Source organism: Heterodontus francisci, chromosome 26, assembly GCF_036365525.1.
Source record: "Heterodontus francisci isolate sHetFra1 chromosome 26, sHetFra1.hap1, whole genome shotgun sequence".
Lineage (NCBI taxonomy): Eukaryota > Metazoa > Chordata > Chondrichthyes > Heterodontiformes > Heterodontidae > Heterodontus > Heterodontus francisci.
In genome coordinates this window covers 61764116-61776400 of record NC_090396.1, presented here as the reverse complement: position 1 = coordinate 61776400, position 12285 = coordinate 61764116, and the positions used below count along the sequence as shown (strand labels likewise).

The following is a 12285-nucleotide window of genomic DNA, read 5'->3' as shown; positions in this document are numbered from 1 at the left end:
AGAGAGGTGGAGCGTGTACATGTGCCGGCACTGGCTGTGGATCTCGGGATGTGGCAAGAACAGCAGTCTGAGGATACTGTACTCCTGGGTGGATTCGAAACATGAAGGATGAAACTTCAGTTGGAATCGATGTGGAATAAGTTGGAGCCGGAAACAGTCGCTGAGGAAGGAAATATGGCTGTGAAAATGAGTTTTAGCAGAAACCTTATTGAACACCAGCAGGCAAATGGAAAGCAATGAAGGTGAGCAAGGTAACAGATAAACGGAAATCTGTCGAGGGAAGAGCAGAACTACTTTAAGGTAGGCATTCCTGGAAGAGGAGTGGCAGTGAATGAAACGCTAAAATAAGAGCAAAATACTGCGGATGCTGGAAATCTGAAATGAGTTCCAGCATCTGTAGTATTTTGCTCTTATTTTAGTTGGCGTTGAAGTCTGGCTGTCAATTTTGCTTTTTTTTTAAAACGCTAAAATGTCATTGTATCTTAGCTCAAGTTTGATTCAAGTTGGCTTTGGTCATTTCTGTTCTCGTCCCTTGCTTTTGTGCTTGCACCCTGTGGGTCAACTCTGGTAAATATAAAGTTGATAAACCCCATCCCGATTATCAACTTAGTCTAACAGGAGGAAGAAGAATATTAAATACAAAAATAGGTGACGAATGAACTTTGTTTTTTTTTTCAGATGAAACAAATCTCCGAAAGAATTCAGTCATTCGAGCAAGAGGCAAACATTGCAAGATGCACAATTGAAGACGTTACCAAAGCCTGCTAGTGTAGCAAGATATTCTCTTACTATAAAGTACTTTTCTCAAAAAAATGTTTATCAAAAGCTCAATTGAGTTGATCAGAATCCTCAGATTGAGAATTATGGCTATTTTACAGCATCCATCTAAAATTTGTCCGAACTTCTGGAATGTTCTTTGACCCACTCCTTCCATGTAAAATGATCTGACCGTGATTTTCTTAATACTTTGGTTCAAATTGCTTAGGTATTGATTCATGGCTGGGAACTTGTTTTTCTTTCCCTATCCTGGTCAAGTATTGTGTAATCTATAAAAGCTGATCATTACTATTAGTTGAACCCTTAGGCAGCTATTGCAGAAATGTTCCAGAGGGATAAGGTTTCATTTTTGGGTGATGTGGAAGAGTATCTCGCTTTATCACATCTACAGTTTACATTAATTATCTCACTGCCTTAACACTTGCTTTTATACAAAGCAGAAGTGTCTATAGGATAAAATAAAAGCAAAATACTGCGGATGCTGGAAATCTGAAATAAAAACAAGAAATGCTGGAACCACTCAGCAGGTCTGGCAGCATCTGTGGAAAGAGAAGCAGAGTTAACATTTCGGGTCAGTGACCCTTCGGAGTGTCTATAGGATATTGATCTAAGGTTTTTGAGCATTAATTGTTCTTTCTCTCCTTCTGTAGGATGTGGTGAATTTGCAGCTATAATGTGGGTGACTTGATTTTTCTTTGGGCCCAGATATATTAACAGACTAATCTTTGTAAACATACTCCATATATAGTGGAGGTGTTTGGATTGCTAAATTGTCAGCTGAGCCAATGGTTTTCAGCATCCTTGACTGGCAACTTGAGTGAGTGAGGAAAGAGGCTCATGTATTGCAAGCCTGTACTGCGACTGGCAACAGAATGGTTTCAGGAGCAGTCAGCCCCTCACGGCATTTGCAGGTGTAATTGAAGACCCAGTCTTTTTTGACTGCAACAAGTAAAGCACAGGCCCTTCTTGCCTCTACTTTTGGCCTGGGACAGCCTTGGCTGTATGGCTGATACTTTTCAGTCAATGGATTTCTGTATCAGCAATTTTCATTGTCATAGTTGAAGAATCAACACCTTCAAAAACTTGGTAACATTAGTTAACCTTGTGTTCTGTTCATGATTTGTTTTCCCAAACTGAGATTTTGGTAACTCACATACTAAATTATGACATGAGGTTATTCTCGTTGCAATCACTCTTCAAAAAACTTGCAGGTTGGTAGGTAAATAGGCCATTATAAATTGCCTCTCGTATCGGTAGGTGGTAGGGAAATATAGGGACAGGTGGGGATGTGGTAGGAATATGGGATTAGTGTAGGATTAGTATAAATGGGTGGTGGTTGGTCGGCACAGACTCGGTGGGTCGAAGGGCCTGTTTCAGTGCTGTATCTCTAAATTAAACTAAACTATCTCCTTTTTATGTGTAGGAATTCAATCTGCAATGGGTAATCTTGAAATAACACTGCTGTTAGTGCTGAGATTTAAAGAAGGCACTGATTCCCATATTTTGAAATTAAATAAAACAATTGAAGACTCACTTCCTTCAAGACTGAGGTTAATATGTTTTGGTTGGGTAAGACTAAAGGGATATGGAACAAAGGTGGGTCAATGGAGTGGAGGTACTGATCAATGTTCTAACTGGTGGAACATGCTGAAAGGGTTGAATGGCCTTGTGTTTCTTAATGAACACACTATCAGGTATTCCTTTTTGTTATTCCACTTGTATTAGTAGCAGTATTCTAGTCATTGCATTGACAAGTGGAATCACTTCATCATAATATGATTTTACTAAGAAATTAAATAATGGGTTTGACTAAAATTTAACTGACTGTAAGGCAGTTGGCTGCAATCGGTGTACTCAAGTAAAATTGAGGGGATACTCATTCATCTCAGTAACTTATTTATATAGCGCCTTTAACATAATAAAACATTCTAAGGCAGTTTACAGAAGCATTATAAAATAAAGTATGACACCCAGCCACAAAAGGAGATATTAGGTCACATGATTAAAATCTTGGACAAAGTTAAATTTTAAGGAATGTCTTAAAAGAGGAAAGTGAGATGGAGAGCTGTAGGGAGGGTATTCCAGAGTTTGGGGCCTGGGCAACTGAAGGCTTGGCCACTAATGGTGAATGGTGGAGTGATTAAAATTGGGGATGCACAAGAGGCCAGAATTAGAAGAGTGCAGAGGGTTGTGGGACTGGAGGAGATTTCAGAGATGAGGAGGGGTAAGGCCATTGAGGGATCTGAAAACAATGAGGATTTTAAAATCAAGATGTTGCTTTACCTGGAACCAATGTAGGTCAGCGAGCACAGGGATGATAGGGGAATGGGACTTGGTGCGAGTTAAGACATGAGCAGCAAGAGTTTTGGGTGACCTCAAGTTTACGGAGAGTAGAATGTGGGAGACCAGCCAGGAATGTGTTATCAGACACTAATATTAAATAGGTAAACCACCAACAGACATCAATTCATGCAGAAGGCCTCTGTGGCTGCTGTATTTGTTCATTAAGAGTAAGGCAGACATCAGTGCTGCTTTTTATTTTTGTTTCACCTCCAGTAGCTGGTGAGTGTTCTTTTGTCTCCAAGCTAAGAGATTGTAACTTGCTATTATTTTAGTTAACTAATTTAGTAACAAATTAACTCATCAAATAAATAAGGTTAAACAGGGCTGGTGGCCTGCCATGAGGGGATAGCTGGCTAAGGTTGATTGGGTAAATAGACTAGAAGCTATGATGGTAAATAACAGTGGGAAACGAAAACAATTCAGAATGTTCCACAAAACATCATTCCATTTTAAAAAAAAACCTCAGCAAGTACATTGGTTACTTACTAAGGAAGTTATGGGTAGTATTGAGAGGCTTATAATATTGCAAAGAATACCAGGGCCAGATATAATGTACCCTAGGCTGTTAAAAGAAGCAAGAGAGGAAATAGCAAATTGTCTGACTATTTTCCAGTCCTCCCTCGATGCAGGTGTGGTGCCGGGGAATTGGAGAACTGCTAACATTGTACCTCTCTTTTTAAAGGAGCGAAGGATAGACCAAATAATTACAGGCCTGTCAGTCTAACCTCAGTAGTGGGCAAATTGTTCGAATCTATTCTGAGACAGGATAACCTGTCACTTGGAAAGGCACAGGTTAATTAAAGATAGTCAGCATGGACTTGTTTGACCAACTTGATAAATTTTTTTTGAAGTAACAAGGAAGATAGATGAAGGTAGTGCAGTTGATGTGGTCTACATGGATTTTGACAAGATGCCACATGGCAGACTGGTTTTAAAAAAAAAAATCACATGGCATCCAGGGAAATGCAGCAAGGTAGGTACGAAATTGGCTCCATGGCAGGAAACAAAGGGCAATTGTTGACAGGTGTTTTAGTGACTGGAGGGCTGTTTTCAGTGGCGTTCTGCAGGGCTCAGTACTGGGTTCCCTGCTTTTTGTGGTATATATTAACGATTTGGATGTAAATGTAGGCATAATCAAGAAGTTTGCAGACAACACAAGATTGGCTGTGGTAGATAGCAAGGAGGATAGCTGTAGCCTGCAGGAAGATATTGATGATCTGGTCAGATGGGCAGAAAAGTGACAAGTGGAATTCAACCTGGAGAAGTGTGAGGTGATGCATTTGGGGAAGTCAAACAAGGCAAATGAATACACGATTAATGGGAAAATACTGAAGTGTAGAGGAAGTGAGGGACCTTGGAGTGAATGTCCACAGATCCCTGAAGGTAGCAGGACAGGTCGATAAGTTGGTTGAGAAGGCATATGGAATCCTTTCCTTTATTAGCCAAGGTATAGAATACAAGAGCAGGGAAGTTATGCTGGAACTATATAACTCATTGGTTAGGCCACAACTTGAGTACTGTGTGCAGTTCTGGTCACCTCATTACAGAAAGGATGTAATTGCCCTACAGAGGAGATTTCCGAGGATGTTGCCAGGACTGGAAAAATGCAGCTATGAGGAAAGATTGAATAGTCTGGGGTTGTTCTTGGAATAGAGAAGGCTGAGGGGAGATCTGATTGAAATGTATAAAATTTTGAGGGGCCTGGATAGAGTGGAGGTGAAGGGTCTATTCACCTTAGCAGTGAGGTCAGTGATAAGGGGGTATAGATTTAAAGTGATTGGTAGAAAAATGAGAGAGGAGATGAGGAAAACCTTTTTTCACCCAGAGGGTGGTGGGGGTCTGGAACTCTGCCTGTAAGGGTAGTTGAGGCAGAGACCCTCAACTCATTCAAAAGGAGTCTGGATATGCACTTCAAGTGCTGTAACCTACAGGGCTACGGACCAAATTCTAGAAGGTGGGATTAGAATAGGTGGGTTGTTTTTCAGCCGGCAGACACGATGGGCCAAGTGGCTCTTTCTGTGTCTTAAACCTTGTATGATTCTATGAATCGTAGTAAGCCTGAGGATTGGGAGTGTTTTGGAAACCACCAAAAAGTTGTTGAGTGAAAAAATAGAATGAGAATAAACTAGCCAGGAATATAAAAACTGATTATAACAGCTTTTACAAATATATAAAAAGGAAAGTAGCTAAAGTAAACAGTGGTCCCTTAAAAGCAGAAACAAGAGAAATGATCATGGGAAATGAGGAAATGGCAGAGACATTGAACAAATATTTTTGTATGTATCTTCACAGTTGAAGACACAAATTACATACCAGAAGTAGAGGGTAACCTAGGGGCTAATAAGAGTGAGGGAAATTAAGGTAATTGATAACAGCAAAGAAAAAATATTGGAAAAACTTAAGGGACTAAAATCCAACAAATCCATAGGACCTGAAGGCCTACAGCCTAGGATTCTAAAAGAAGTAGCTTAGTAGATAGTGGATGCGTTGGTTATGAGTTTTCAAAATTTCCTAGATTCTAGAACGGTCCTTGCAGATTTTGTTAGCAAATATAACACTGCTATTCAAGAAAGGAGGGAGAGAGAAAACAGGAAACTACAAGCCAGTTTCCTTGGCGTCAGTCGTCTGGAAAGTGCTGGAATCTATTATGAAGGAAGTCTTAATAACGCACTTAGAAAATCATGGTATGATCTGACAAAGTCAACATGATTTTACAAAAGGGAACTCATGTTCAAAAAACTGTCAAACATGTAGCTAGTAGGGTAGATAAAGGCTAACCAATGGATGTAGTTGACTTGGATTTTCAAAAGGCATTCGATAAGGTGCCACACTAAAAGTTAATGCGCAAGATAAGGGCTCATGGAGTTGGGGGTAATATTTAGCATGGATAGATGAGTGGTTCATGGACAGGAAGCAGAGTAAGGATAAATGGGGCAATTTTAAGTTGGCAGACTTGGACAGAGAGAGAGAGTAATGTATCTAATTTGCTGACAATACAAAGCTAGGTCCAGATGCATGCTGTGAGGAAGACACAAAGGCTACAAAGAGATGCAGACAGGTTAAGTGAGTGGGCAACAAGGTGGCAGATGGAGTATAATGTGGGGAAGTGTAAGGTTATCCACTTTGGCAGCGAGAATAGAAAAGCAGAATTTTTTTGCAAGGTGTGGAACTTGTAAAATGTTGCTGTTCAGAGAGACTTGGGTGTACCTATACAAGGAACACAGCATGCAGGTACAGCAAGCAATTAGGAAGGCAAATAGCATGTTGCCTTTGTTGCAAGGGGATTGCAGTACAAGAATAAAGAGGTTTTACTATTGTCTAGGACTCTGGTGAAACCACACCTGGAGTCTTGTGTGTAATTTTGGTCTTAATATTTAGGAAAGGAAATACTTGCATGGAGGTAGTACAGCAGCAAAGGTTCACTAGATTGGTCCCTGGGATGAGAGGGTGTCCTATGATGAGAGAGGCTGAGTAAATTGGGCCTATGCTCTCTAGAGTTTTTAGAAGAATGAGCGTTGATTTTATTGAAACATGAGATTCTGAAGGGGCTTGACAGGGTAGACACAGATGCTGTTCCCCTAGCTGGGGAATCTAGAACATGGGGGCACAGACTCTGGATAAGGGGCCAAGCATTTAGGACTGAAATGAGAAATTTCTTCATTCAGAGGGTTGTGAATCTTGGAGAATTCTTGGGTAAAGAATTCCAATCGTTGAATATATTTAAGGCTGAGATAGACAGATCTTTGATATCTCAGGGAATCGAGGGATATGGGGAACGGGCAGGAAAGTGGAGTTGAAGCCAAAGATGATTGTATTGAATGGTGGAGCAGGCTTGAGAGGCTGTATGGTCCATTTCTCGTGTTATGACTGAAGTGGGAGGAGTGCACTGCCTTTTCTAGTTCCATTTCTCCACAGGTCACAACATATATTTAAATGTTTACCCAGTTACTGATGCGGTCGATCATATGCTCTACTCTTTATCCCCAGAATAAACTACACCAACCAGCTTTCTTTAATAAACAACAAAATTATCAGTTTATTATAAAACAAGACTTGTCCAGTAATGAAGCAAAGCATTAACATTTAGAGGGGAGGGGTGATGTAGTGGTATTGTCACTGGACTAGTAACCAAGCGACCCAGGGTATTTCTTTGGGGAGATGGGTTTGAATCCCACCACAGCAGAAGGTGGAATTTGAATTCAATTAATAAAGCTGGAATTAAAAGCTATTCTAATGATGGCCTTGAAACCATTGTCAATTGTTGTAAAAACCCAGCTGGTTCTGCAATGTCCTTTAGGGAAGGAAATCTGTCCTTACCTGGTCTGGCCTACATGTGACTCTAGACCCACAGCAATGTGGTTGACTCTTAAATGCCCTCTGCAATGGCCTAGCAAGTGATGCCCACATGCCACAAATGAATTTTAAAAAATTAACGTTGAAATATGAAAGTTCCCTTTTAAAATTCCTCCCTTCCTGAGTCCTGAAAAACTTATCTTTAAAAAAAAAAGTCTCGCATGTCTATGTTTGGCGTTAAAATCTCTGGGTGTATGATGCTGTGAGATCCAGGAAACAGCATAAATAGTCATTTACTCCATTCTCTGAAATTTCTGCTAGTTACCACAAATCAGGTGGAAATTACTACTGAACTCTAAAGAAATAAAAAAAATTTAAATGGTGAGGCAACACGATTCATGAGGATTAGAACTTTCTGCTGCCATTTTCCTGCTCTCATCCTTTTTTTTTCATTCATGGGATGTGGGCATCGCTGGCTATGCCAGCATTTATTGCCCATCCCTAATTGCCCTTGAGAAGGTGGTAGTGAGCTGCCTTCTTGAACTGCTGCAATCCATGTGAGGTAGGTATACCCACAGTGCTGTTAGGAAGGGAGTTCCAGGATTTTGACCCAGCGACAGTGAAGGTACGGCGATATAGTTCCAAGTCAGGATAGTGTATGGCTTGGAGGGGAACTTGCAAGTGGTGGTATTCCCATGCATTTACAGCCCTTGTCCTTCTAGTTGTTAGAGGTTGCAGGTTTGGAAGGTGCTGTCCAAGGAGCCTTGGTGAGTTGCTGCAGTACATCTTGTAGATGGTACACACTGCTGCCACTGTGTGTTGTTGGTCGAGGGAGTGAATGTGGATGGGGTGACAATCAAGTGGGCTGCTTTGTTCTGGGTGGTGTCGAGCTTCTTGAGTGTTGTTGGAGCTGGATACATCCAGGCAAGTGGAGAGTATTCCATCACACTCCTGACTTGTGCCTTCTAGATGGTGGACAGGCTTCGGGGAGTCAGGAGATGAGTTACTCTCCACAGAATTCCTAGCCTCTGACCTTCTCTCTTAGCCACAGTATTTATATGGCTACTCCAGTTTCTGGTCACTGGTAACCCCTAGGATGTTAATAGTGGGAGATTCAGCGATCATAATGCCATTGAATGTCAAGGGGAGATGGTTAGATTCTCTCTTGTTGGAGATGGTCATTGCCTGATACTTGTGTAGCGCGAATGTTATTTGCCACTTATCAGCCCAAACCTGGATATTGTCTGCATTTCTACACTGACTGCTTCAGTATCTGAGGAGTCGCAAATGGTGCTGAACATTGCGCAATCATCAGCGAACATCCCCACTTCTGACCTTATGATTGAAGGAAGGTCATTGAAGCAACTGAAGATGGTTGGGCCTAGGACACTAGCTTGAGGAACTCCTGCAGTGATGTTCTGGAGCTCAGATGATTGACCTCCAACAACCACAACCATCTTCCTTTGCGCTAGGTATGACTCCAACCAGCAGAGGTTTTTCCCCCAATTACCATTGACTTCAGTTTTGCTAGGGCTCCTTGATGCCATACTTGGTCAAATGCTGCCTTGATGTCAAGGGCTGTCACTCTCACCTCACCTCTGGAGTTCAGCTCTTTTGTCCATGTTTGAACCAAGGCTGTAATGAGGTCAGGAGCTGAGTGGCCCTGGCAAAACCCAAACTGAGCGTCGCTGAGCAAGTTTTTGCTAAGCAAGTGCCGCTTGATTACATTGTCGCTGACACCTTCCATCACTTTACTGATGATTGAAAGTAGGCTGATCGGGTGTTAATTGGCCGGGTTGGACTTGTCCTGCTTTTTGTATACAGGACATACCTGGGCAATTTTCCACATTGCCGGGAAGATGCCAGTGTTGTAGCTGTACTGGAACAGCTTGGCGATGGGCTCCGCAAGTTCTGGAGCACAGGTCTTCAGTACTATTGCCGGAATATTGTCGGGGCCCATAGCTTTTGCAGTATCCAGTGCCTTCAGTTGTTTCTTTTCAAACACTTATTCAGTTCCTTTTATAATTACACAGTCTCCACCTCAAAGTCCACTTTATGATAAAGTATACTGATGCTTAAGTTCCAACTCCAGCGTGCAGAGCTGCATAACAGTGAAGGGTGCTGTCATTAAATGAAGACTACTAAGCCCAAAAGCCACATCTTCAGAGATTGTCATACTATACCAAACTCTAATAATCTTTTATATATGTCTGGGTAAATTTCAGCTATGCAAAAACCATTAAAGCATTGTATAATAAATGAGTTTTGGGGTTATTCTGAGTCGAGAAATAATTCAAATACTATCTGAAAATAATAGAATTAACTAATTGAGCAATTCACCCAGTGTCATTGGCCAATTAAGTTTGGGAAGCAGATGCATAAATGCACACATCCAGTTCAACGTGGCTAACAAAATCTCTAGAAGGCACCCAAATACACAATACATTAATGTTGGGCTGGATTGCACTAGTTGCTTTTGTAGTCTGCAGGTCAAGTGTTGAACCTGGCTTGTTTGCTTCCATCTAGAAAAGTTGGTCCAAGGCACAATTACAGTGACTGAATGAGAGGTAGTTAGCCATTAGGAGTCTCATCTATTCTCATGCAGTGTGTGTTAAATCAGCCTTAATTGAACATCCTGGTTTGTAACACATGGCCATTTCTCATTGCTATTTTTGAAGCCAGATGAGCTAGTACCAATGAAAAACAGAGCACAATCAGAACTGCCATAAACATTTTAGCACATTTCTTTGACTGCAATTGGCAGGAAAGGGTTATAAATAGCATACAATGAGCAAAGTTGAAGAGAACCAACACCCCTTTCACTTTGGCAAGGTATTGTTTAATTTTTTTTTAAACAGTTCTTGCTTATTGATTTTGCTTATCAAAGTGGAAGATGCTGAGATGCTGTTTGCCCCGGCAGTAGAGTCTGGAACTGTAAGTCATAGTCTCAAGATAAGAGGTTGGCCATTTAGAACTGATATGAGATGAGAAATTTTTTTGGAATTCTCTACTCCAGAGGGCTGTGGATGCTAAGTTGATTAGTATATTCAAGTCTGAAATTGATAGATTTTTGGGCACTAAGGGAATCAGACTTGAAGTAACAATTCAGCCATGATTGTATTGGATGATGGAGCAAACTCGATTGGCTGTCTAGCCTACTCCTATTTCTTATGGTATTAGTGCTGAAAACAGTGAATACCTTTCCCTTTGTTAAACAATGTCAGGTAAGTTAAAGCTCTCTCTACCTTCATTCCTACAATTCCCTTCAGCATTTCTTATTGCACAATTCCTGTACACAGTATAAGATTGACCACATGAATCCATTCATTCATAAGATATGGGCATCACTGGCAAAGCCAGGATTTATTTCCCATTCCTAATTGTCTTTGAGAAAGTGGTAGTGAGCTGTCTTCTTGAATACAACTGAGTGGCTTGTTAGGCCATTTGAGAGGGCAGTTAAAGAGTCAACCACATCACTGTGGATCTGGAGTCATACTTACCTAGACCAGGTAAAAACAGCAGATTTCCTTCCCTAAAGGATATTCATGAACCAGATGGGTCTTTATAACAATCTGGTCGTTTCATAGAATCATTTACGGGATGAAGGAGGCCATTCATTCAACCCATCGAGTCCATGCCGGGTCTCTGCCGTCCAATCCAGTCAGTCCCTCTCCCCCGCTTGTTCTCCGTAGCCTTTCAAGTTTATTTGCTTCAAGTGCCCATCCAATTTCCTTTTGAAATCATTGATTGTCTCTGCTTCCACCATCCTCGTGGGCAGTGAATTCCACTCGCTGCGTAAAAAAGTTCTTCCTCATATGCCCCTTGCATTTCTTGCCCAAAACCTTCAATCTGTGTCCCCTGGTGCAAGGACCATCAGTTGGTGGGAACAGTTTTCCTTGTCTAGCTTATCTAAGCCTGTCATAATCTTGTACACCTCTATCAAATCTTCCCTCAGTATCCTTTGCTCCAGGGAGAACAACCCCAGCTTTTCCAACCTTACTGTTATAAAACCATATTTCATAAAGAATAACTTTGTTTAATGAGTGGACTGAAACCACAGGTTGGGTTTTGAAAAGGGACTGACCAGCAGTGTTTTTGGGTGGCCTGGAGACCAGATTGTAAAGTGGTTCATCTGGCAAATTACAAAGCTATCAGAAAGGAGACATGCTGTCTGGAAGTGAACCACCAGAACAATCAGCTCAACTGTTGGCAGGCTCGCAGGGTGGCAGTTGGCTAGCCCGTAATGTTTTAAGTTAGGTTGAGAAGAAGCAATTTACCTCTCCGGTTCATAAAGGTAAACGTTTTCAACAATAAAGGGAAAGAACCAGAACCTGTGTTCGAATTTCACAAAGGTCCTTTCTGTGTGACCTCGATAATGGAATTTTAAAAAAAATCCTTACCACCTCAGTTCTGATGAATAATCCCACTGAATGACAGAAGACTTAGCAAAGTGAAGACATCATTGAGCTCATATTGAAGCTTTTAATAAAAGTCTTGCAAGCTGTTCTGCAAGTGTGTGTCCTGCCTGTTTATGACCAGCCAAACACCACAGTGTCTTCAACGTAAACCAAACAGCTGCTGAATTTAGAGGAAAAGACAGAGATCGTCTGCCGAGACTTTAAATCATCTCTGCGCAGAATCCAGGAAAAATCACCAAAAACAGCCTGAAACCATCCAATGTATCAGCCTACGGGATCCATATATGATTGACTTTCTTTTGGACACTTACAACTATTTAGCCTACCCTCCCTCCTTGTAACCTACTTCTGTGTTTGTGTGGATCTCTTGAGTGCAAGTGTGAGTTGGAGTGTTTTCATTATTTTTACTTATCGGGTATTAAGAACAATAAACACTATTTCCTTTTCTTTTAAA

At 41.2% G+C, this 12285-nt stretch overlaps 1 protein-coding gene across 1 annotated transcript in view; it reads left to right on the top strand.

The window, feature by feature from the left end:
• birc5a (baculoviral IAP repeat containing 5a) overlaps nt 1–12285 on the top strand; it is a 19906-nt gene extending 7621 nt beyond the window's left edge. The window contains exon 4 of the mRNA XM_068058372.1: nt 679–12285. Coding sequence (XP_067914473.1) covers nt 679–768 — 90 coding nt within the window. The 3' untranslated portion in view covers nt 769–12285. The remainder of the gene's footprint in view (nt 1–678) is intronic.